This window comes from Polypterus senegalus, chromosome 17, assembly GCF_016835505.1.
Source record: "Polypterus senegalus isolate Bchr_013 chromosome 17, ASM1683550v1, whole genome shotgun sequence".
NCBI lineage: Eukaryota > Metazoa > Chordata > Cladistia > Polypteriformes > Polypteridae > Polypterus > Polypterus senegalus.
Window position 1 is genome coordinate 82,587,678 of NC_053170.1, and position 24,887 is coordinate 82,612,564.

Below are 24,887 nucleotides of genomic sequence, written 5' to 3' on the forward strand. Positions count from 1 at the left end.
ACTATAGTATCACAGCATTACTTAATCATTACAAAACTGGATCATAAACATACAAATGAAAGATTTAGCAGATGCTAGGGCTGGTAGCTGCACTGAACAAATCAAGTCATTCGGTGTGGTGGCATTGATGGGAATGATTCCTATTAATTTCAATTTAAACAAATTTCAAATGTAACCAAACCTACCATCTATCCAATGACTAACCTGGCAAGCCATTTCAGGTACTATTTCTTTTTAGTGTAACTGTCTTGTATTCATGTAATCCAAAATTCTTGGTCAAGAGAGTAATAACATTGGGTTCAAGACAGCAACTGCCTCTGCTTCATTCCATCTACGCGCTCAATAATGCACATAACCACACTCACAAAGTTAGTTTTATATCACCAAATACCACACACACATCTCTGAAGTTATTACAGAAATAAGCATTACAGTACAGTTAAATTAATTTATTTAGCGTCAAAAGAGAGTTTTCCTCGACCCACCCAGAGATCAAATGTCCTGAACTTTAAACCCATACCCATCATACTTTCACTCCCCTTTTTAAAAAGTGACAACTTATTGCATTGTGATTACAACAGAGGGCGGGAAACTGGATAAAGATCAGGGCAAATACAGCGATCTGGATATGGAGACAAAACTTTCTGGCCACCATTCTGAGAGGTCCTTACAAAGGAATGCATTGGAAACATCTCACAGAGCCATTTGTTTCTCACTCTCTTCATCATTAGAAATGGTTAAGTGAACCGTTTTGAGGTTAACTGGACAGTGAATTTCAATCAAACACACAGCAGCTCCAAGGGCAGGATATGTACACAAATGTAAGCTTCTGGTCCAAACTACTATAAAGGTTAAATGTGGTTTAATTTTCCATGTCTGGTAATTCATGATGGCAAAAACGGGAAAGGAAAAGAATCAGCACTGCACTCAGTCCAAAGAAATAAGTGTTCCAGTGCACAAGAGCTGCTCTATCATCCTTGGAGGTCAAAGGCCACTGGGATTTTAGCTTCCAAAGCCAAAGAAGCCCTTGATGAAGCCAGTTACTCCACCCTTTCCTTTTTGTTCCACCTTGTCATCAAGTGGTGGAAAGGTGACATGATTCAAGGCCAGATCAAAAAAGAGCGGCTTACAGGGAACAGGCTGAAAGTCTGGTGGAAATGGCACAAGATTAGGTTGTTTCCCGAGGAGGGTGGGGTCCAGGCGGAACACATCCAGACGGTCACACAGGGGCTGTAGGGAAGTGAGAAGTAATGTTGACTCAGGTAAACATAACCCTTCTAAGACCCCAAGCTAAGACAATGCCAAGAACAGGACTTTACCTTTGTGTCTTTAACCTGTGTCAGCAACGGCACCTCAGCAGCATCATCAGTGTCTTTATATTTTAAAAAAAAAAAAACACACACACACATCAAACATCATATTGTGGGGAAAAATAAAACATTACAATTTGTATAGAAAGCCTTCAGAGCTAAATAAGTCATTAGAAGGTAATCATGACTATCAAACTTGCGATTTTCAACAAATTCTCACCCAGAATGGCAGCAGCTTGTAAAGAGTATTTCTCGGCATTCACTTTAGATATGAGCTCCTGTACATCTGGAAGGTCCTACAGATACAAAAACAGAAGAGAAATATAAAAAAGACAGAGCCGGAGATCTTGACCAAGGACAATAGAAAAGGAAGTGAGTGAACCATGTTTTAAAAAGTGAAAGAAATCTGGAGCAGGAAGGGAAGAAAAAGAAATGAGAAGGCAATATTTTCAAAAGTAGCAGACATCTGGAACCAGACTGGATAGAAAATGAAGCAAGGGAAAAAGGATTTACCTTGAGAGTGTTGCCTGAAGCGGAGGCCTGAACTTCCTGGGCATACTTTAGAACTCGCTCATACAAAACCAGTGCTTCACTCCACTTTTTCACCATTACATAGGACTGAGCAATGAAAAAGCACCTAGAGAACAACACCGCCTTGTGTTGGTTACATTTACCTGGTCACCACTGCCCCTTATATTATCACAACAACCATCTAAGACCAGGCTGCTGCTCAGAATAACTTACCGACAAGCCTTGTACACCAGAATTTTGAGTGATACTTCTTTCTGAAAATTTTGATCATCCTCCACTCCCAAGAGCTGCGGCAACTCAGCAAGGCTCTGATAAAAAGAACACAATTCAAATGTGAGGAAAAGGACAGTGCCTTGCAAAAGAGTTCAGTCCCCTTGAAAGTCATCACCATTGTCTGGATTTCAAGAGAGATATATATATATATATATATATATATATATATATATACACTCAGCAAAAAAAGCGTCCCTTTTCAGGACTGTGTATTTCAACAATAATGTTTTAAAAATCCAAATAACTTTACAGATCTTCATTGTAAAGGGTTTAAACAATGTTTTCCATGCATGTTCAATTAACCATAATCAATTAATTAACATGCACCTGTGGAATGGTCATTAAGACCTTAACAGCTTACAGAAAGTAGGCATTTAAGGTCACAGTTCTAAAACGCAGGACACTAAAGAGACTTGTCTACCGACTGTGAAAAACACCCAAAGAAAGATGCCCAGGGTCCCTGCTCATCTGCGTGAATGTGCATTAGTCATGCTGCAGGGAGGCATGAGGACTGCTGATGTGGCTAGGGCAATAAATTGCCATGTCCGCACTGTGAGACGCCTAAGACAGCGCTACAGGGAGACAGGAAGGACAGCTGATCATTCTCGCAGTAGAAGACCACGTGTAACAACACCTGCACAGGATCGGTACGATCACACCTGCGTGACCGGTACAGGATGGCCACAACTACTGCCCGAGTCACACCAGGAACACGCAATCCCTCCATCAGTGCTCAGACTGTCCGCAATAGGCTGAGAGAGGCTGGACTGAGGGCTTGTAGGCCTGTTGTAAGGCAGGTCCTTACCAGACATCACCAGCAACAACGCCGCCTATGGGCACAAACCCACCTTCACTGGACCAGACAGGAGTGGCAAAAAGTGCTCTTCACTGATGAGTCACGGTTTTGTCTCACCAGGGGTGATGGACGGATTCGTGTTTATCGTCGAAGGAATGAGCGTTACACCGAGGCCTGTACCCTGGAGCGGGATCGATTTGGATCGATGGCTAGGGCCATTCCCCCCAGAAATGTCCAGAAACTTGCAGGTGCCTTGGTGGAAGAGTGGGGTAACATCTCACAGTAAGAACTGACAAATCTGGTCCAGTCCATGAGGAGGAGATGCACTGCAAGCAGCTGGTGGCCACACCAGATACTGACTGGTACTTTTGATTTTGAGCCTCCCTTCATTCATGGACACACTGTGAAACATTTTTAGTTTATGTCTTATGGTGTTGACTCTTTTAGTGTTCATACAAATATTTTACACATTAAGTTTACTGAAAGTAAAAACAGTTGAAAGTCAGAGGACGTTTCTTTTTTTGCCGAGTATATATAAGTACTTACTGGAGGAATATCTGTGACAACGTAAGCGTTTTAATAAATAATCTATCAAATTTAGATTGCTAAAAAACAAGAACTAGAAAATGCTGCTTGCACAAATATTCAAATCCTCTAAATGTTGCAAAGTGTTCCCAAACTAGACACATCTGCCTCTCATATGGATGTAAATGAGTATTTTCTACCAGTGAGAAATTAGAATAAAAGTATAATTTTCTTGATATAAAAATCATTCATTGTAGAGGTCATTAGCCAGGCTGTAATCCCACTGCAAAAATGAAGCCCAAAGAGCAGACTACAGAAGTGAGAAACAAAGTGATACAAATAATTTGAGAAAAACTTAATCAAAAATCTCTCTCTTCAGGAAGTTGGAGTATCACACCACGTAGTCGCTGTGTAAAGAAGGCCAACTATCAAAAATTTGTTCCTAAGCAACACAGACCATTATCAAGGCTGCCAGCCATCACTTTTGAAGGAATTACAGAAGTCAGCTGTCAAATTGGGGTACATGTGTATATTTTTATAACATTAAAAGCTCTCCATAAGAGCAGCCTATTTGAGAGGGTTTGCAAGAAAGAAGCCATTATGTCATCATCCATAAAATGTACATTTGGAGGTCACCACAACACCCAAGTGGGACCCAGCTACAATATGAGAAAACGTTTTGTGGTCTGATGAGACCAAGTTAAGAGCTTTTTGGCCAAATGTCTAAGTGCTATATATGGCTCAGTACTGTCCATGCCTTAAAAAAAAACACCAACCATACATTAAACAAAATATAGGCAAATACTGGAAAAGACCCTGCTGTAGTCAGCTGAGAAACTCACCCTTGGGAGAAGGTTCATCTTAAAGCAAGAGAATGGTCACAAGCACAAGGCCAAGGTGACAATGGAGTAGCTCAAAAACAAATAAATGACTGAACAAACAAATGAATACTGTCTTACAATGGCCTACAAGGTCTTGATCTCAACACCACTGAGATTCTATGGCACTCTTTGAAAACTGCAGTCTAGAGGTACCATCTGTAGGAAATCAGCCAAGAAAAATGGGACAATCTCACTGCTGTGCAAAGCTGGCTCAGACTTAAGGCTGTTATTGTGGCAAAGGGAGGTCCTACGAAAACACTGATGTGTAGGGTTTAAATACTCCCAAACAAGAAGTGCTTTTAAATACTTTTGACTGGTGCTTCTCAAACTACTGTATTTTCGAAGGTCCCATAAACCAAAACAAAGAACCTCATGGAGTCCCCCTTCCCCTCCAAGTAAATTAATCATAAAGAAAAACAAAATTTTAATAAAAATGTTCTTTGGAGTGACAATCGGCCCTTGGGTACCTCCTGGTGTAAAACCAATCCTGTCCGAATAGGGCTTTAAACACACTGACTCACTTTTGTTCTGAGGCTCAGCTCAAATTTTAGCAAACTGAAAAACTAAAAGACACTTTTCTCCACAAAAAAAGTGAGAATCAGAGAGAAGAAAAAAAGGGTAGCTTGTTCTAGCCTTCTTGAAACCCAAGGTCTTCATATCCCTCAAAACTATCACTTTCAGCTCCTAGAATTTTCAAATCAAACAACTTATTCCATGTGTAAGAGCCATTTGCTAGTTATTTAAGTTATATAAATGTTTGCCTAAATATTAGTGCATAGTCTATGGGAGGTTCCTACAATCCCCATAAGTTGAATAGAATTGGTATATTCCAATTATTTCTAGCCTCTCTGACTATACATTAGTGACCTGCCTTGTCACATGGTTTTAAACCATGCCTTACGTGTCAAGTAACAAGGCAATGTGCAGTGCCATATGTTTAAAGCGTACTGAAGATGTAAAGCATCTTTAAGTATAGAAACGACCAAAGTTTGATAAGAAAAGCTAAGTTTAGAGAAGATGCATTTTTTCTAATTTTTGACCTTTTATTCTACGTGTGTAACAAAACTTTCTTCTTTATTCTTGTGTGGATTATTTGCTTTGAATTTGCACTAAATACTTTAAAACAAACTTTTGGACTGAGAGCTTTCTATCGGCACGCGTTTTACCCGGGCTTGATCCCGCCTTACACATTGCCAGCAACACCATGGGCCCACATTTTAAAAAACGCTGCATGCTTTTGACAATTTATTTAATTTGGCTTTAAAAACAAACTTATCATTGTTAGGTTGCTAATAAAAATAATTATTGGATGAATATGCTTATGTATCTTTGAAATGCAGAGAATATTAATGACCTTCAAGGGCACCAATTACCTTTCCAAGGCACTGTACCACAATACGTTTGGACATACCTGCAGTATGATGTCATAGAGGCGGATTAAGTCCTGGGGCCGAGGGCCTCGTTTATTTTCATCCTGCTGTGGCTCCTGCAGTTTGGGTTGCAGCACCCTTGCCATGCTCTCGTAGCGTTTAACAACAGTCCCCAGCTTGATGTAGGTCAGATAGCTACAGATAAGACAAAAAAAAAAAAAAAAGATGTGGACTCCACTTTCTCATGGCTGTTGTGGCACAGTGTAAAAAGTTAAAACATACCTATGCAGGTACTGCAAGTTAGACACCTTCCCTGTGTCACTGTCAGATGCCCTCTCTCGCAGTTTCTGTAAGCCAAAAATGAAGATTATGGGTCAGTGGAGAAGTCAGCAGCATGCCATTATTCTCTATGGACATGGCACCACCCCAGGACACAGCAGCATATATAAGCATTGTCCATTTCATTACACACCGATTCTGCCTTCAGCTCTTCGCGTACAGTCTGGATGGTGTCTCTGCATTCGCTAAGCAGAGACTCATACAGGCGCTCCTTGGTCTCCTCGTTGGCAGCCTGTTAGACAAAAAACAATCAGGTTCATTCATAGTCTTTGTTCTACTCTGCTAATCAGTCAAGAATCAAGACGGGGTCACAATCATGTTGCAAGTTCAGGTTCTTAATGGCCTCCAGCAACCCTGCGCAATATGAATAGTGTTTGGGGGGTGGGGGGAGTCATGGGAATCTCTGCCAGTAGGCAGACAGTTAGGGCTATGCTGCATGGTAACCACAGTGGGTGAAAAGCTCAGAAATTGAAGCTGCTCACTAGGCAGTCACACACATTCCACACATTTTTCTTTAAGTGCACCGAGGCCCACCAGACACATAAAAGGAATCCCACCCAACGAGTTTGGATTGGATTCTATCACTGGTTATTGACATTACTCAGAGAGAAGGCTGCCACTCTATGGTTGCAAGAAACAGGTGTGGCATGCAACAACGCCCTGCTCATACACTAGGGCAACCGGTCTGCGTAGCCCAAGTGGGAGGGGCAGAATTCCATGCCAGGACTGTCATCCATATAGTGACAAGGCTATTGCAGGTGGGTGTGGAAGACTGGCATGCATGCATGCATGCAACTGCGCCCACTTAACCGGACACTTTATGGGATCTATAGGACTAACTGAGGTAAAAGATCTGAAAGGACCACACCACACATGCACAACAGTGTCATATAATTTTAATGAAAGGCCAGACAGGAACAGAAACTAGAATCATAGCACCACTAGCTTAGGTAAACACATATCACATTAAAATTCATTACACAATTTTAAAAAACCAGGACAAGGTAACTTAGACACCACTCAGAACCCAAATTCCAACACTTTGCACCAGCATCAGTTTGGATACATCTTACCTCAGCAATGGCAGCTTCATTGTCATTGAGACCCAAAAGGAAGATCCTCACTTTATCAATCTTGACTGGAATGGTGCGGCCTCTCCACTCCACCTCACTCATAGTGGCAGCCTGCTTTGCACGAGTCTGCGCAATCAGCATCTGCCAGATACAGTTTAGAGAAATCATTTTATTTTCTGTAATGATGGAGAAAGGAGCCTTGAATTCCTACCAAGTATCTGGCAGCACCAAACAGACCTCAAGTTTTTCTGCAATGCCCACACTTCCTACAGCACTCAGCCTCATCTGCTTCAAATCATTGATAGCATTCTGATCACCTACAAAATGAACAGACAGAAAATATTTTGCATAAATATCTCTAAGTGTAGGCATTGACACTAACAAGTTTTCAGCCCAGAAATGTGTATTGGGGCAGTGGTGTGTCTGTGGGCTCTTGAGCACAAGGCCAGTGCTGAGGTAAGCAGTTCCTGAGGTGGACAGCATTCACAGCAACTGACCAACATGCTGCAGGGGAGTTAGAAATTGCCAACTGCACAACGAAAATCAAGATTGCAATATTTTAATGATGACTTTTCAGTAAATACTGTATTGATGTCCTCAAAAGTCAAGGTCCTCCTTGTCATGTCTGGTTCTTTGACTTTTATTCTTTACAGGATGTTGCAACAATTCCAAACTTATTATGTCACAATTTTTCATCTTAAGAGTAGCGGTGATACCAAGTGCTGCACCCGAGGGCACCAACAAAACATAGCCTATGGTGCTCCCTTTAACAAATGGGGAATCTGTGCAAAATTTTCTAAAATTAAATGGTGTAAATATGTATACCAGACAAGCACATATTGACCTTTGTATATTAGATTTTCATGTACATGTATTACATTTTAAGCTACTTCATTATTATTATTGTTGTTGCCCAATACTTACTAATTAACCTATGGCATTCCCAGATGATGCTCATTGTGTAATGTATTATTAATCCAATGAACACAAGCCCCATGATGGACCAATTCCCTGACAGAAATGGCTTCTCTTCGTATACATTACCCTTACTGCAAATCCTGACCAGAATAAAATGGGTGTAAAAGACAGACTGATAAAAAAATGTCAATGATGCTCCAAGTGATTAGATCACTCTTACCAATGTTATAGGCACAGTAGCGAATGTTTGGAGAGATCTCTTCTACACGTTGCCTATACAAGGAAGCCTGCTCCTCTGTAAAGGCACTTGCCAGCTTCTCATAGATTGTCCTAAAAACAGAAAGGGGCAATCATATTATGTGCTTAGTCTGGGTTTCTATCACATTTATAATTAGAAAACCATCATGGGATGTTCCAATAACTAGTTTTACTACCCCAGCTAAGCAGCATTTACCAGAGCCCAAACCAATGTCCTCAGATTTACACATTCAGCTAGACCCTTTTAATAGCCCAGAAGAAGTGGTATAAATATATGCTGTGCATTTATAAAGAACACCAACTCTCAAAGAAGATCACTTTACCACCAATACTCCTGCATCATACTGCCTGTCTTCTTTTGATGTAATTAATAAATAAAATAAAAAAAAGGGTTAACCTAAGAAAACGTTCTGCTAAACATCTGAGCAAGAACATTTTTGTTAAAGCATCTGAGCTTCCTATGATCAGTTCACTTGCATAAACATTAGTGCAATATAAAGGAGAACTTAAGGTTTTAGGCTTTACTCTCACATACACCAGTCAAAAAAATTACTGAGCAATAAACTGAAAATCTTTGAACCAGCTTTACTTATCATGCACTAATCTTGAGAATTTACTGGTAAACTTCAAGGATAGTTTGCATTAGGTTTATAAAAATATCAATTGTAACGTAATAATTTTATTTTTCATACTCATTTGTCATGGCATTGATTCTATAGACTATATTTCAAAGGCACTACCAGTTATCTCAGGCTTTTGACAATTGAGCATTGTAGGCTATACCAATGGGCATGGCTAGAGATGTAGCCTCATTCCCATGCCCTTACTGGTGTAAATAAGATGCCAACTTCCCTAGCACCAGTGTCGTCATCTGATCGCTTAACTCAGGGTGTCGAACTCCAGGCCTGGAGGGCCGAAGTGGCTGCAGGTTTTCATTCTAACCCTTTTCCTAATCAGTGACCAGTTTTTACTGCTAATTAACTTATTTTTCCCTTCATTTTACTAGCTCTGTTTTTAAAGATTCAGTTCTCTCAATTGATTCTTTTCTTCATTAAATGACAGCCAAATAGACATGAAACAAGCCAACAGATGAACAGCTAAATTGGGGCTGCAAACTCCAACCAATTTCACTCCAATCACTTTCTTAATAAGAAGCCGATTCTTGCTGTTAATTATTCATTATTTAATTCCATGGCTTGCTGCTGCTCTCATTCTGCCATAGCACCGTCAAAATGTTTTGGTGACCTGAGAGATTAGCCTTACTGAGACCTTCACCTTTCTTTAATTTCAGATATCCTGTGATGGGCACAGGTGAGCTGGTCATGTGGCAGCTTGTTTTGTTTCTCATTATTATTTGGCTGCTAATTAAGGAAAAAAACGAAACAAGAAAGGGGACTGAGCCAAGTTAATTAAAATTGAGGCAAAAGAAGTTAATTAGCAGCAAAACCTGGTCACTAATGAAAAAGATGGTTAGAATGAAAACCTGCAGCCACTGCGGCCCTCCAGGACTGGGTTCAACACCCATGGCTTAACTGGTAAAAAGGGCAGCTGTGTGGTGTCTGGAAACTACTTCAGCGTTGTGCCAAATGAGGATGGAAAACCACAAGATACAACAAAGAACTGTTACCACACAATACCAACTAAAGGGGCAAACACAACTAATTTAGCCAAAAACGTAAATGACCAACATTGCAAGTCAATACTAAAAATTTGTATCTTATTTCTGAATTTAAAAAAAGCCTGTAAACTGTTGCATTTGAAGTAGGGATGTGATGTTTATTTCTTTCAATAGGTTAAAATTGTTTTGTAGTCAGTTAGATGTTTAATGCATTAAATAGGGCCCTATCATTTCCACGATGCAGAAAACACAGACAGAATCACAGAATTAATGCATTAAATGGTTGGTTTTCAAGCAAACGCAATTCTTTGTAGAAATTCAGTCATGCCTCTCTGTTTGTGCGTGTGTTTCTGTTTGTTTTCTCGTTAAAGGAACGTGAATTAGCTAGCTGCATGGAGACAGAAATATATCGAAGCGGGCAATATCAGATACCCTAATTATGTTGAAAAAACTAAAACACAAGCTTAAATGCAAAATTAAGGCCACAACAATATCCCGGCAACTTTTAAGAACCTAGACAACTTTTCTGCAAGTTTTGCTAGCATACCAATGACTGGCCACAAAAAGATAATTGAAATGACCACGTCAAATCTAAAACCCATCTCAAGAACAAGGAGAAATTAAGATCAAAAAGTGTTTGCTTTCAGGTAACAACAGAGGAAACAACAAAATCGTCAGATGCCAGACACCAGTTTGTGGAGGACTTTGTGGCCATGTGAGTCAGACATACCAACCGAAAAAATGATGAAGATGCACCCTTTCTTTATTAAGCACTGTAATCAAGGAGGCACGCTGCCAAAAAATGAGCAGTCGTTGTCAAACTCATTTGCCCCATGTTTTTGAACAACATATGGACACCGTTCTTCGAAAGATTCATGGCAGTACAATTTATGTTGTAGTTGATGAAACCACAGATAGCCGAGACCACATAGTTCTCAACAAAGTAATAGGGGAGTAAACATTTGGGTGTATGGTAATTCTTTTATGTAGGCAGTTCTAATCGAAAATGAAATTATATTTAGCCGGTACTAACAGTCTTTCCCGTAGAAAAATTTTATTAGTGAATGGCACTGGTTGTTAACGGGTTCCCTTTTAAAAATTAACAATGATGTGTTACACTACTTTAACATGGCCTTTTTATAACTTCATTTTAATCTTAATTTAACTTAATCCTGATACTCTATATGTTCAATTTCCTCAAAATAACTATTCATGGTGGCTCTAAAACCGGTACTGACCCCTACTCTCTTTTCTGTTTCTTTTTCCGGTTTCTTTGTGGTGGTGGCCTGCGCCACCTCCACCTACTCAAAGCTTCATGATGCTCCAACAATGATGGACGGATTAAAAGGAAGAAGTCTACGTGACCATCATCATCATCAAGCCCTTCCGTGAGAATCCTAAATCCAAAGAGGACTGTTTCATTTATGTTAGGTAGAATGCCCAGAGTGGACTGGGCGGTATCATGGTCTGGAATTAATACAGATTTTATTTTTTTTCCAGCCGACTGGAGTTTTTTTGTTTTTTCTGTCCCCCCTGGCCATTGAACCTTACTCTTTTTCGATGTTAATGTTGATTTATTTTTTATAATTATGTCTTTCATTTTTCTATTCTTTAATATGTAAAGCACTTTGAGCTACTGTATGTATGAAAATGTGCTATATAAATAAATGTTGTTGTTGTTGTTGATGTGTAGGGATTTAATAAATGTTTTGCCTCGCGGTGATGAGGCACGCAAGGTCCACATTTGACTCTTCCGTTATAAACTCACCACCTACAAACCTGGGCGAAAGAGCAGACTTCTCCATAGATGCAAAAAGCCCTTAAAAGCGGGTCTCTTTCTTTTGCTTTGTATTTAATTATTTTAATATGCAGTACATGAAGCTACAGATGTAATGATGCACATTTTGAATCTGTAAACATTTAAGGTTTAAGAGTCATTATAAATAATTTATATCATTAAAATTACAGGTACTGAAGACCATTACATTTTGACAGATGTTATCTTTATGGAGAGCTGCAACTTTTCCACCTTTTCACAGGCAGCACTTCAGTTCCTTCACAACAACCAGCTGAATCTTAATGACATTTTAGCAGTGGTTACAGATAATGTATCATACTCTCTGAAAGCATACCAGTACGTTTTAAAAGGGGCTATGCCTAACCGTGTACATTCAACCTGCTTTGTTTAATGTCATCAGTTTGGTGGAAGAGACCTGGCAGCACTATAAATACTTTAGTGTGGTTAAAATCTGCCATCTTCAAGAAGCCTGCCAGGAACCCTCAAGGCAGGAAACACCAGGTGGAACAGCCGGTTCGAATCAGTATGGTGCCTCACTGAACATATTCACACCTACAAAGTTCTTTCTGGCCAAGAACACATCAACTCAGGCTGTAATAAATATCCTAGACCCTAAAAGTGAAGTTAACCTTCATCTCAGAAGGATGCATCAAACTAGTAACAGCTCTTACAATTCTGGAGGGCTGTCCTAATGCAGTCTCAGCATACAGCATCGTGGAGCATCTGGGCTCCTGCCTGATGAATGGAACTGCAAATTAAGGTTCAGTTGTGCTAGTATGCTGTTTCATTAAAAAGGAATGTAAAGTGCCATTTCATTATCGGTTTGTTTTGTTGTAGCTGTTGCTACTTACAGTAATAAATAAAAAAAAAAATCAGAATCAAGGAAAAATAAAATGGTGAAAACCATAAATCAAAAAAATAAAACTGAATCTGTGAAAAAATAAAAAAGATTCCATAGGGCCCTAATTAAAGCTGAGGTATGCCATTATTTTTACCTGTGAGTCAGTTTTATTCTTCGCTGTTCACTCAGGGAAACACTCTTTAGCACAATGGCTCTGCCACACCCTTGACTTTTAAACCCTGGCTGTGAAGAGTGCTACTATAGTGCATTACTTTTTTATGTGCAGTTTAATCATTTATAATTTTTTTTTGAAAAATTATATTATAAACATTTACTATATAATTCAACATGCTAAAACTTTTCAGTGCTTGATTGCATAAACATTGGCATTACTCCTATGCATGCTCGCATATTTTGTATATTACAGTAGAAACTGAATTGTGGGGTGGTGACTAAGTGAAAGTTGATTTGATTTGGCTGGTTGAGAGGATCTGCATGAATGCAGCAAGGTTTTGCATTTTCCTTAGAGATGCATCATGAAAAGCATTGCTCAGTATAGCTATGATAGTAATTTGAGGAATGTGAAAAAACTGTTGACCAAAATTAAAACGTGTTAACTTTTATTGTTCACATAGCTTTACTCTTAGGTTTTACAAATGATTGCACTACTTAAAAGTTTGTGCATTTAATGACTAGAATTTCAATTACAGTGGTACCTTGGTATACATCCTCTTGGAATAAGTCCATCTTGGTATACGTCCTGTTTGGACTTGAAAACTTTTGCTTGGTATACGACCTTTGTTTGGAATACAACTCGCTTGTTAGAACACAGTGCGCTACCCTTATTTACTGCTCTCGAGAAAAAGCCACGACTGCCCATGAGCGTCAGTACGCCAGTTGCTAGCATTCAGTGAACAACCCGCGCGCTACCCTTGTTTACCTCTCTCGAGATAAAGCAACGACTGCCCACGAGCATCAGTACGCGCTAAAACTCTCTGTGAATTTTCACGTGATTTTGTGTTTTATCGCGTAAATTTGAATTGATTGTTGAAAAGTATGAAGGTGGCATGCGGACTTGGCTGCTGCATACCGTATGCCGAGAATGACAGTATCTACGATTGTGAAAAACAAAGACGTTATTAAAAAGTGAAGTTAAATTTTCATTTATTTCATTCAATTGCTTTTGTATTTATGTATTTTAGTATTAAGCAGTGTTTAAATTATTTTATACAATCCCATCAATGTATAATATGCCAATAACAACAGGATTTTTTTTCATGGGAACAGATTAATCATTTTCCCTTTATTTCATATGGGAAAAATTCGTTTGGTATAAGTCAAAGGATCTGGAACGGATTAAGGACGTATACTGAGGTACCACTGTATTTGTTTTCATCAGTGTAAAGATTTAATGCATAAAGAATTAAATTATATAAAGTAACTCAATCAAATGCATTTAAGTAAATTGATTAGATATCAAAAATGGTACTGAATTTCAATACTTAGTATTGTATTGAAGTTTGAAATTTTAGTACTGTGGACAACCCTATTTGTATGAAGCAGGTTATCAATACCAACATAATTAACAAATCTTGAAAGCATGCCTCAAATACAGCTTAAAATAAGTAATTTGACAAACGAAAGCAGACAGTTCAGTTCATTAAAGCTTGTATGTTTAGCTAATACCTATGTCCCAAGGATGAGAAATCCTATTTTCTCTGCGAAAAAAGCAAAATGACACTAGTTGCATTTCTGAGATTTAATCATCCACAAAGCAAAGGCCTACCTATGCTTCATTATATAATGCAATACCATCTCTGTGCCATACTTCTGCTGAGCGAACTTGAAAAGCTGATATCCAGGTTTAAACCATTTGTATAAAAACAAGAATATATAGTGCATCCGGAAAGTATTCACAGCGCATCACTTTTTCCACATTTTGTTATGTTACAGCCTTATTCCAAAATGGATTAAATTAATTTTTTTTCTCAGAATTCTACACACAACACCCCATTATGACAGCATGAAAAAAGTTTGAGATTTTTGCAAATTTATTAAAAATAAAAAAATTGAGAAAGCACATGTACATAAGTATTCACAAACTTTGTCATGAAGCTCAAAATTGAGCTCAGGTGCATCCTGTTTCCCCTGATCATCCTTGAGATGTTTCTGCAGCTTAATTGGAGTCCACCTGTGGTAAATTCAGTTGATTGGACATGATTTAGAAAGGCACACACCTGTCTATAGAAGGTCCCACAGTTGACAGTTCATGTCAGAGAAAAAACCAAGCATGAAGTCAAAGGAATTGTCTGTAGACCTCCGAGACAGGATTGTCTCAAGGCACAAATCTGGGGAAGGTTACAGAAAAATTTCTGCTGCTTTGAAGGTCCCAACGAGCACAGTGGCCTCCATTATCCGTCAGTGGAAGAAGTTCGAAACCACCAGGACTCTTTCTAGAGCTTGCTGGCCATCTAAACTGAGCGATCGGGGGAGAAGGGCCTTAGTCAAGGAGGAGACCAAGAACCAGATGGTCACTCTGTCAGAGCTCCAGAGGTCCTCTGTGGACAGATGAGAACCTTCCAGAAGGACAATCATCTCTGCAGCAATCCACCAATCAGGCCTGTATGGTAGAGTGGCCAGACGGAAGCCACTCCTTAGTAAAAGGCACATGGCAGCCCGCCTGTAGTTTGCCAAAAGGCACCTGAAGGACTCTCAGACCATGAGAAACAAAATTCTCTGGTCTGATGAGACAAAGATTAAACTCTTTGGTGTGAATGCCAGGCAACACGTTTGGAGGAAACCAGGCACCGCTCATCACCAGACCAATACCATCCCTACAGTGAAGTATGGTGGTGGCAGCATCATGCTGCGGGGATGTTTTTCAGCGGCAGGAACTGGGAGACTAGTCAGGATAAAGGGAAAGATGAGTGCAGCAATGTACAGAGACATCCTGGATGAAAACCTGCTCCAGAGTGCTCTTGACCTCAGACTGGGGTGACGGTTCATCTTTCAGCAGGACAACGACCCTAAGCACACAGCCAAGATATCAAAGGAGTGGCTTCAGGACAACTCTGTGAATGTCCTTGAGTGGCCCATCCAGAGCCCAGACTTGAATCTGATTGAAAATCTCTGGAGAGATCTTAAAATGGCTGTGCACCGACGCTTCCCATCCAACCTGATGGTGCTTGAGAGGTGCTGCAAAGAGGAATGGGCGAAACTGGCCAAGGATAGGTGTGCCAAGCTTGTGGCATCATATTCAAAAAGACTTGAGGCTGTAATTGCTGCCAAAAGGTGCATCGACAAAGTACTGAGCAAAGGCTGTAAATACTTATGTACATGTGATTTCTCAGTTTTTTTTATTTTTAATAAATTTGCAAAAACCTCAAGTAAACTTTTTTCACGTTGCCATTATGGGGTGTTGTGTGTAAAATTCTGAGGAAAAAAATGAATTTAATCCATTTTGGAATAAGGTTGTAACATAACAAAATGTGGAAAATGTGATGCACTGTGAATACTTTTTGGATGCACTGTATATAGAGAACACCCATCGATAAGTGGCACGCTAAATGTCAGAGGATCTTGGGGAATTCTGCATACTTACTTGCACTTATTGAAGGCCTCCATGGCAGATTTCCATTCTTGCATCTCAAATTGTAGCATCCCAGTTAGGTAAGATGTGTATGCCTGTCAGAAAGTAATATGAGGGAGTCAGTCAGCTAGTCACCAACTTTAAAGGAAATTCCACAAATTGACCAAAACCATTCTAAAATGTTAGTAATGGAGGCCACTCTCTTCTTTGATTTCTAAAGTACATAAGGTTGCACAAAATGTAATCTCTAGTCTGAGTGAAAGAACAGCTTTGGGAAATAAAAGATGGTTTTGGCCAACACCAGCTGTTCTCCTCCCTAGACAATCAATGCCTTTAACTGGTGACACTGCAATGATAAATCAGTCCAGTGTTTACAGGAGTGCACCCTGCAACAGATAGCATTCCTTTTCATGGTTGTTTTCTGCATTGTGTTTAATGCTGCCAGTCTCAGTGACTCTGTATTGGATTAGATGTGTTCAACAAAATGACAAGATGCAAGTAATTGCTAACGACTATAATAGTGCACATATAGAAGTTCTCGAATTAAAAGGCTAGAATATGCAGGTACTATAATATTTACACACACCAACAGCATAAGGATACTCTGGTTAAGCATAAGGTATTAATTTAGGCTAACTGTAGAAAAACAACATTATCTGAGGCCAGGGCTAATATGACAGATAAAGACAACACATACCAAACAAGAAGAAGAAGTACTTCAGAGATACTATGCGCATGGTTAGTACACTTTTAAAAAGTATAATCTCTTCACTGTATGAAATGTCAAATTGGATAGAGGGTGCAAGATCAAGGTCCTTTGCGTTCCCCAACTAGGATTACTATCCCGCACACATTGTATACCTAAATGTAAGGCTGAACACTATGACTAATGTTGTACTGATATTTTCAGTCATATCTCATCATCTCCCTTTTTTTTTAATCTAAGCCAAGCATAAAATAATGATCATGCATCCAGAAACAAATCAAAAAGGGTAATAAATAAGTGATAACATTTTACAAACGTGTCTTATGTATTCCTTCATTTATTATCGAATTTAAGCAAGAAAATTTCTTCGATTTTGTTGCTTTATTGTTGCTTCATATTCTGGGTCTACAGGTGATGGCACAATCAGTAGTTTGTCTAAAGGGGTACATTTCAGTAAGAAACTTAGCGTTAGTGACACGGAGATGTAGGGGTTAGTGCTGCAGCCTCACGGCTCCTGAATCCTGGAATCAAATTTCAGTTTATTTTTAATAAATTTGCACAAACGTCTAAAACTCTGTTTTTGCTTTATCATTCTGGAGTTTTGAGTGTTGCTTGAGGTGGTTAAAAAAAAAAAAGATTTTCGCATAAGGCTGCAACTGCAAGTATGTATCAGGAGCCGAATGTCGAGTATGAGGAGCACTGACAAGTGGATAGGGACATACTTGGCGGGTGGGATCAAATCAAGTAAGTTTTCAAAATAAAAATTTGTCACACATGAAGCTGTCAACAAATGTTTGTCATGAATTCTCTGAAGTTTTCACAACTTATGCTACACATATTGGGGGGAAAATATACAATTTAAACAGAACTGATAGAGTACACAGCAAGAAGAGTGTTCGTAAAACACAGGCCTAGACCAAAAACATCCAGCCTAAGACCCACACCAAGACCTTTAAATTACACCACACCCCAAGATTGAATTTTACAAACACCAGTGTGGAGAATTCCAATTAAACTGGACAATAAAGTTGAGTATACCAAAAAAGATTGAGAGATGCAAGTTATGGCAAACCTTATCTTGTGAAAGCAGATTTACATAAACCCCTTCTTTCTGGTTTGGGGACTGCAGTGTCTCTGATTGCAAGGTCATATACCGGATAATGTACACAGCAGAAAAGATCACTGGGACCTCTCTACCCTCCACTGAAGACATTTCTATCAAGAGGTGTACTCGCAAAGCCCGTAGCATTGTGAAGGATCGCTCACATCCTTCCCACAGTCTCTTTGACCTACATACATCTGGCAGAAGGTATTGGAACATTCAAAGCACTTCTGCCAGGCTCTGCAACAGCGTCTACCCTTTGGCAGTCTGGACTGAACTCTGTGCTGTCCCCCTCCCCTCAGACCTGCTTCTAGTGGATGATCCGAATGATATACCATACTTATACATCTGTTACAATTGTGTCTTATTGTCAGTTGTTATCATTAGTCTACAAATCTCAAATTATGCAATCTATTATTTAATGAATCAATTAGTATAGAGTAGTATTGATTTAGTATGGCAATAAAGTCACTTGAACTCATAAAATAGAATTATTTGCGTCATGATTGATTTGTGGTGTTGATGCAGTTGTTTCAACTCTTATGCAATTCTTCACTCCTGTCACATTGGCACTTTGGCAACAGAAACAAAAAAAAAAACCACCACCAATCAGATAAGAAGCCATTTAGGTGGAAAACCCCCTCCTACTCAAAACTGTAATTCCTTCTACTCAACATTTGGCTCCTGGCTGCAGTGATACCCTTCTCCAAGGTTGCAACATAAATTGTGAAAGAGAAAAAAAAAAAAAAGTCATCATTCCTGATAGTATTGTATAGAATGCGAGGCCAAAACCCAAACACGTTATACTGTATATATTATAAAAAAAAAAAAAAGAGTAATCAAATATCATCCAGCCACCATACAATAATGACTAACAAGTTTGATACCAACCTGAGCCTCCAGCTTAGTTTTGGCATCCACACGCTGACTCTCACACAAGCGCTCCAGTTCCTCACCATGCTTAACAGCTTTTCTCAAGCGTGACAGCAGGTGGAAGCGTTTTCGGGGCTCAGTGTTGGCCTCTTGCTTCAGCTGCATAGCATAACTCCAAGCACGCTCCGCATCCATCAGCACCAACAGCAGATACCTGAAAAAGATTGTCACTTAATTAACCCAATCACTCAAATGGACAATCTGTTTCACACAGTTTGAAGACATGGACATCATAAGAATGCAACAATATTTTAAAAGTGTCTCTATATACACAACTGGTATAAACAATTTTAGAGATCCAAGTTAGTAACGCTTTCTATATCAGTGTAAATCCATGAGATCATTCAGTTGCCCATCCATCCATCCTTAATTACAAGAGGAAATCAATAGTCCTCTTCAGAGACTACCACAAGAAGGTACAAGAAAGATTTTTAAACAATGTCTATAATCAACTAGGCATACCACAAACTCACAACCTTGTATAATCCCTGAAAAATTGCCAGCTCTCCTCGTGCATAAAAAAGGTGCTAATGTAAATGTAAGAAAACCAATTCTAAGAGACAGCGAGTCTATGTTCACACTGATAGGATACACTTTTAAGCTAAATTTGTAATTTTAATTCTAGCAGGTTAAACCTCCATTTGTATATGGTATTTCTGTTTTTATATTACAGTAGGTGGACAAAGTAATAGAAATGTAGCACAATAATGCTCGTTTTAGTCAGATTTTATTGCACATTTACCTCTTAATTTTTGGTCATTTACAAAAGTAAATAATGTTTTGCCTCATCATTGGGCCCCATAGAAACCAGAGGAAAAAAACAAACAAGTAAGTAACCTGACAATATGCAAGTAACCTCAGGGGGAGTTGTTTGAAAACAATACCTGATCACCATATGTTTGTATGGCACTTCTTTTACAACACACTGAGAAATACACGATCAGGCATTCTTCAAAAGGGTTGTGAGGGTCACTGACTGAAATTTCATGGACCTAAGTATTCACACAGTAAGTGGTATGTCCCGTGGGCAACCTACATTTTGCATAGCTTGCACTCCCTCATCTATGTTTCATGTCCCAGAGTTTAATTGTCTACTAAGATACAAATATTGTACCTTCACGTGTGATTTCCAAAGAAACCTAACAGGAATTAATTTTTGGGTGCAGGGGAGTAAACCTTTGACAATTTCAAATTTTCCTGCAGGCTATGGAGAAGACAAGATGTGTGTTTCTTTAACACACAGACTCAAGTGAATATGCACAAGCCCTCTAGCATTTAGGGGTTTTCATTCACTCCCCAAAATCTCACGTGTGTGCCTCCAAGCACAACTATATAATAAAAATGTGAGGGGCAATCTTTAAAGCACTCTTAGGAGTGATTACTATCAACTTATCTCTAGCACTGACCAAATGCCCATTTACAGACATTATTATGCACTACGGTAAAGGCATGGTATTCTGCTTTACTGTGCAAACTCTTATCAATTCACACCTACTCTCTGGCTAAAGTCCAACAGATTTACATTTTTGCAGGTAACGCACAGGCAGATGCGGAGCTTTTTATATACAAATTAACCAATGAGAATCAGTTTAGTGAAGCTGATTAACAGTGGAGATTTGTCGGTTTTACACTTTATTACACCAGCTCAAAAATATATTAAGTTGTATTTAGTTCACTTAGATACCATTTCATATGTCATTTTAAAATATAAAGTATAATATATTGCTTATACAACCCCAATTCCAATGAAGTTGGGACGTTGTGTAAAACATAAAAACAGAATACAATGATTTACAAATCCTTTTCAACTTATATTCAATTGGATACACTACAAAGACAAGATATCGAATGTTCAAACTGATACACTTTATTGTTGTTTTGCAAATCTTCACTCAGTTTGAATTTCATGCCTGCAACACGTTCCAAAAAAGCTGGGACAGGGGCATGTTTACCACGGTGTTCTCACCTTTCCTTTTAACAACACTCAATAAGCGTTTGGGAACTGAGGACACTAATTGTTGAAGCTGTGTAGGTGGAATTCTTTCCCATTCTTGCTTGATGTACAGCTTCAGTTGCTCAACAGTCCGGGGTCTCCGCTGTCATATTTTGCACTTCATAATGCGCCACACATTTTCAATGGGATACAGGTCTGGACTACAGGCAGGCCAGTTTAGTACCCGCACTCGTTTACTACGAAGCCACGCTGTTGTAACACATGCAGAATGTGGCTTCACATTGTCCTGCTGAAATAAGCAGGGACATCCCTGAAAAAGACGTTGCTTGGATGGCAGCATATGTTGCTCCAAAACCTGTATGTACCCTTCAGCATTAATGGTGCCTTCATAGATGTGCAAGTTACCCAAGCCATGGGCACTAACAAATCCCCATACCATCACAGATGCTGGCTTTTAAACTTTGCGCTGATAACAATCCAGATGGTCCTTTTCCTCTTTGCCCGGAGGACACGACATACATGATTTCCAAAAACAATTTGAAATGTGGACTCATCAGAGCACAGCACACTTTTCCACTTTGCGTCAGTCCATCTTAGATGAGCTCAGGCCCAGAGAAGCCAGCGGCATTTCTGGGTGTTGTTGATATATGGCTTTCGCTTTGCATGGTAGAGTTTTAACTTGCACTTGTAGATGTAGCGACAAACTGTGTTAACTGACAATGGTTTTCTGAAGTATTCCTGAGCCCACGTGGTAATATCCTTCACAGAATGATGTTGGTTTTTAATGCAGTGCCGCCTGAGGGATCGAAGGTCACGGGCATCCAGTGTAGACAACCTTCCAGTTTAGTACGTTGGTGTTACTCACGGATGTCAACAATGTGCCGGAATAACGAAAGGGATGGTGGACAGTGTTACGCTGATTAGCTCCTGAGGCCTGGTTAGAAAACGAGACTGCCGAAGATAAAAGGTATGCGCCTACGTAACATATGAAAGAAAGAAAGACAGTGGGTAAAATGAATGACAACGTAACAGCATGTTCCGCAAATTATTATTGTTACGTTATAGCCAGCGAGTGCTGCACGTCTCGCAGTTGTACATGCTCACGTGTCAGTGAAGTGATCTCTATTTATGCTTTAAAGAGCCTGGATACCTATGTGTCCCCCTTTAATAACCATTGCTCCGTGTATATTGCCTTACTCTTTGGATTGCCACAAAGCAACCTGCGAGATTGGAGAAAGGTTGAGAAGACATTGTGAGAGGAAACGACAGCGTTGTGAAAACAAGATGGACTGTGAACGGACATAAACAGAAATGCTCCTACACCACCACATAATTACGATTCGGATAGTGATTCCGAGTGGGCCATTCCTATCGAATCAATATCCAAGGGTTTTCTTTTTAAATTTTGTTTCCCTTATAAAAAAATCATAACGCTGTGCGACGAAGGGCCCAGTTCATGACTGGCAGCCGCGTTTAAACAGGGAGCCCTTCACAGACAACTTTAACACGTGCAACGTAGTTGGGCGCACATGGCTAGTTTTTTATATTCATTTACTTCTAAAGTGTAAAAAAGAATATATTATTGATAAAACGCCTCATAATCATGACAGACTACTACTTAGTATATTATGTGTTAACAGATAGAAAAAGAACTACAGTATAGCTCAAACCAGGACTGAAATTATTTTTTAATATTATCAATGTCAACAATACACATCTGTTGAAAATAAATTTTTCATTATTCATATACATTTTTCAAACAAAGACCAATATTTTTAAGCCAGCTACCATGAGCTCCCACGCAAAAATAATTTAGATTCCATGAATGAATAAGAAGATGAAATGCTTGCTTTCACAATTTTTTGATTTTAAGATTAGTTCTCACTTTTTCCAGAAGAGCTGAGGAATGTTTAAAAGAGATTACTTCAGAGACAAAGTAAATTTGTGATGTAATGTGCAATCTTGTTTTTAAAAAATCTAACCAGCATTGAGTTAATTTAACACAAAAATCTGCATCAGTATAGGGGATTCCATACAACTATGATTAATCTGCCATCATACGTCTGTACTGAAACATTTAAAGCACCAACAAAACGCCAAAAAGTACTACGGACTTAAAATTCATGCAGTTTTGGAACATTATCTAATGTGCTTAAAGGAGATATTCACTCATCTTGACATATAGGTTCATAATAACACTTCATCTAGACTAGTGTCGATACAGCAAAGCTTTTTAAAACACAGGGACATAGAACATTAGATTCTTGCAAGACACGCCCTACTTACAACCAATTTCAAATAAGACCATGGGCAGCAAAACACTGAGTTGTTGTTAAGGCTCGAAAAGAGAAGTAAAAAAAACAAAAAAAAAAAAAACTGACAGATGTAGTAAGGTCTCACAAAAGTTTTACTTAATCTAGAAAAAGAAAGCCAACTTCGTAACCCCAAACACAACCTTCTAGCACCCACTCCTACCCCCCGCTAACCGTATCAATCAATACCCCGCTGTCAGTCTTCCGTGCAGTACTCAACCCTCCCTCAATCGAACCTAACGGTCACTTTGAGCACACACAGATCCAGGGCTCTCAGTGCATATAAAGCGTATAAGGACAAAACATTACAGATAAAACGTTGACGAGTAAGCAAAGAAGAAAGAGCAGTGCGGAAAAAAGACTCAAAAGCTTAGGCGAGAAAAAAATGCAAAAAAGAATAATCTAGGTGCAAATTCAGAAAATAAGGAAAGTAATAATCAGCCTGGAACAAGTGGAACTGAAAAAAGCATGTCCAATCGGGCTAAGAATTAAAAGACAAAGCAGAACTTCATAATGATGTTCAAAAACGTTGGCGCTATACACATGCAAGGCAGGTTAGAGATTATTAAAGCTGTGGAATTCGAAAGGCTCAAAAAAATGCAGAGAAAGGTAAAGAATATGAAAGCAGTAAAATTCAAAAGTAACATCCCAGCCAGGTCGAAGCCTTTTTTTTTTTGAGTGACCGTTAGGTTCGATTGAGGGAGGGCGGAGTACAGCACGGAAGACTGACAGTGGGGTATTGATTTAGGAGAGGGTGCTAGAAGGTTGTGTCTGGAGTTACGAAGTTGGCTTTCTTTTTCTTGATTAAGTAAAACTTGTGTGAGACTTTACTAAATCTGTCAGGTTTTTTTTTTTTTTTTACTCATCTTTTCGAGCCGGATGCGGAGGTCGCTATAGTATCAAAAAAAAATAGTAAAGATCGCAATAGCACAAACAAAAGGAAATTACTCGGAAAAAGGGAAAATAATCATCACGGACCAGGTGTAACTGAAAAAATAGCAGGACAAAGCGAGATCAGAAATAAAAGACAAAGAGTACAAAACAAGGTAAAACATTATAAAGAGGTTAAAAAACAAGTGGGCCAAACACATGCAGAGCAGGTTATAGATAATGAAAACAGCGGAATTCAAGACTCAAAAAAAAACGTAAGCGCGAAACACATGCAGAGCAAGATACAGAATATGTAAGCAGAAAAAAACGAAAGTGTCAAAACAAAGAAAGTAAACATCGCATTAGCGCAAACAAAGAGAAATTATTACTCAGAGAAATAACGAAAAGGCAAATAGAGATCGAATATATGGACACAGGTGATATGTCATAAGTATGTAAATATTGTAAAGCTTTGAAGTTTAAGTCAGAGAATTTCAAACACAAGGTTTACCTCATATGCATTTATTGGTTACTTTGCAAAAAAAAAATTAACTGCTGATGATGTAGATTGTTTTGTCTGTGCTGAAATTTCAGAGAAACCTATCCTGAATTATGGTACAAAGTCATTAAACACATGTCTCACGGACCTCGTTTAAAAGACTCAGCATGTTGGGACTTGAAAGATTCCAAATATTGTTTTTAAAGAAGTTCTGAAATAAAAGTGAAACTAATGAAATAACAATTCAAAGAAAAAAAAAATCTTAAAAGTGTGTATCTGGAAAACCAAACATGGGGATTGGCGAAGCGAGCAGGGGGTGAAGCCCCTAGTAATATATAAAAACATTTAAAGAATCTACCCTTCAATGATTCTAAGGAACTGTGGGAAAGTA

The 24,887-nt window shown here is 39.0% G+C and overlaps 1 protein-coding gene across 1 annotated transcript in view; it reads right to left on the reverse strand.

The window, feature by feature from the left end:
• Window positions 1-356: 356 nt before the first annotated feature.
• The window catches only part of srp68 (signal recognition particle 68), a 28,936-nt gene continuing 4,405 nt past the window's right edge, over window positions 357-24,887 (reverse strand). The window contains exons 4-16 of the mRNA XM_039739604.1: window positions 18,820-19,015; window positions 16,133-16,215; window positions 8,237-8,346; window positions 7,336-7,415; window positions 7,099-7,239; window positions 6,159-6,257; window positions 5,969-6,033; window positions 5,728-5,881; window positions 2,055-2,149; window positions 1,824-1,947; window positions 1,531-1,606; window positions 1,320-1,372; window positions 357-1,230 (exon numbers count right to left, since the gene is read on the reverse strand). Of these exons, the coding sequence (XP_039595538.1) occupies window positions 1,003-1,230; window positions 1,320-1,372; window positions 1,531-1,606; window positions 1,824-1,947; window positions 2,055-2,149; window positions 5,728-5,881; window positions 5,969-6,033; window positions 6,159-6,257; window positions 7,099-7,239; window positions 7,336-7,415; window positions 8,237-8,346; window positions 16,133-16,215; window positions 18,820-19,015 (1,504 nt within the window). The 3' untranslated portion in view covers window positions 357-1,002. The remainder of the gene's footprint in view (window positions 1,231-1,319; window positions 1,373-1,530; window positions 1,607-1,823; window positions 1,948-2,054; window positions 2,150-5,727; window positions 5,882-5,968; window positions 6,034-6,158; window positions 6,258-7,098; window positions 7,240-7,335; window positions 7,416-8,236; window positions 8,347-16,132; window positions 16,216-18,819; window positions 19,016-24,887) is intronic.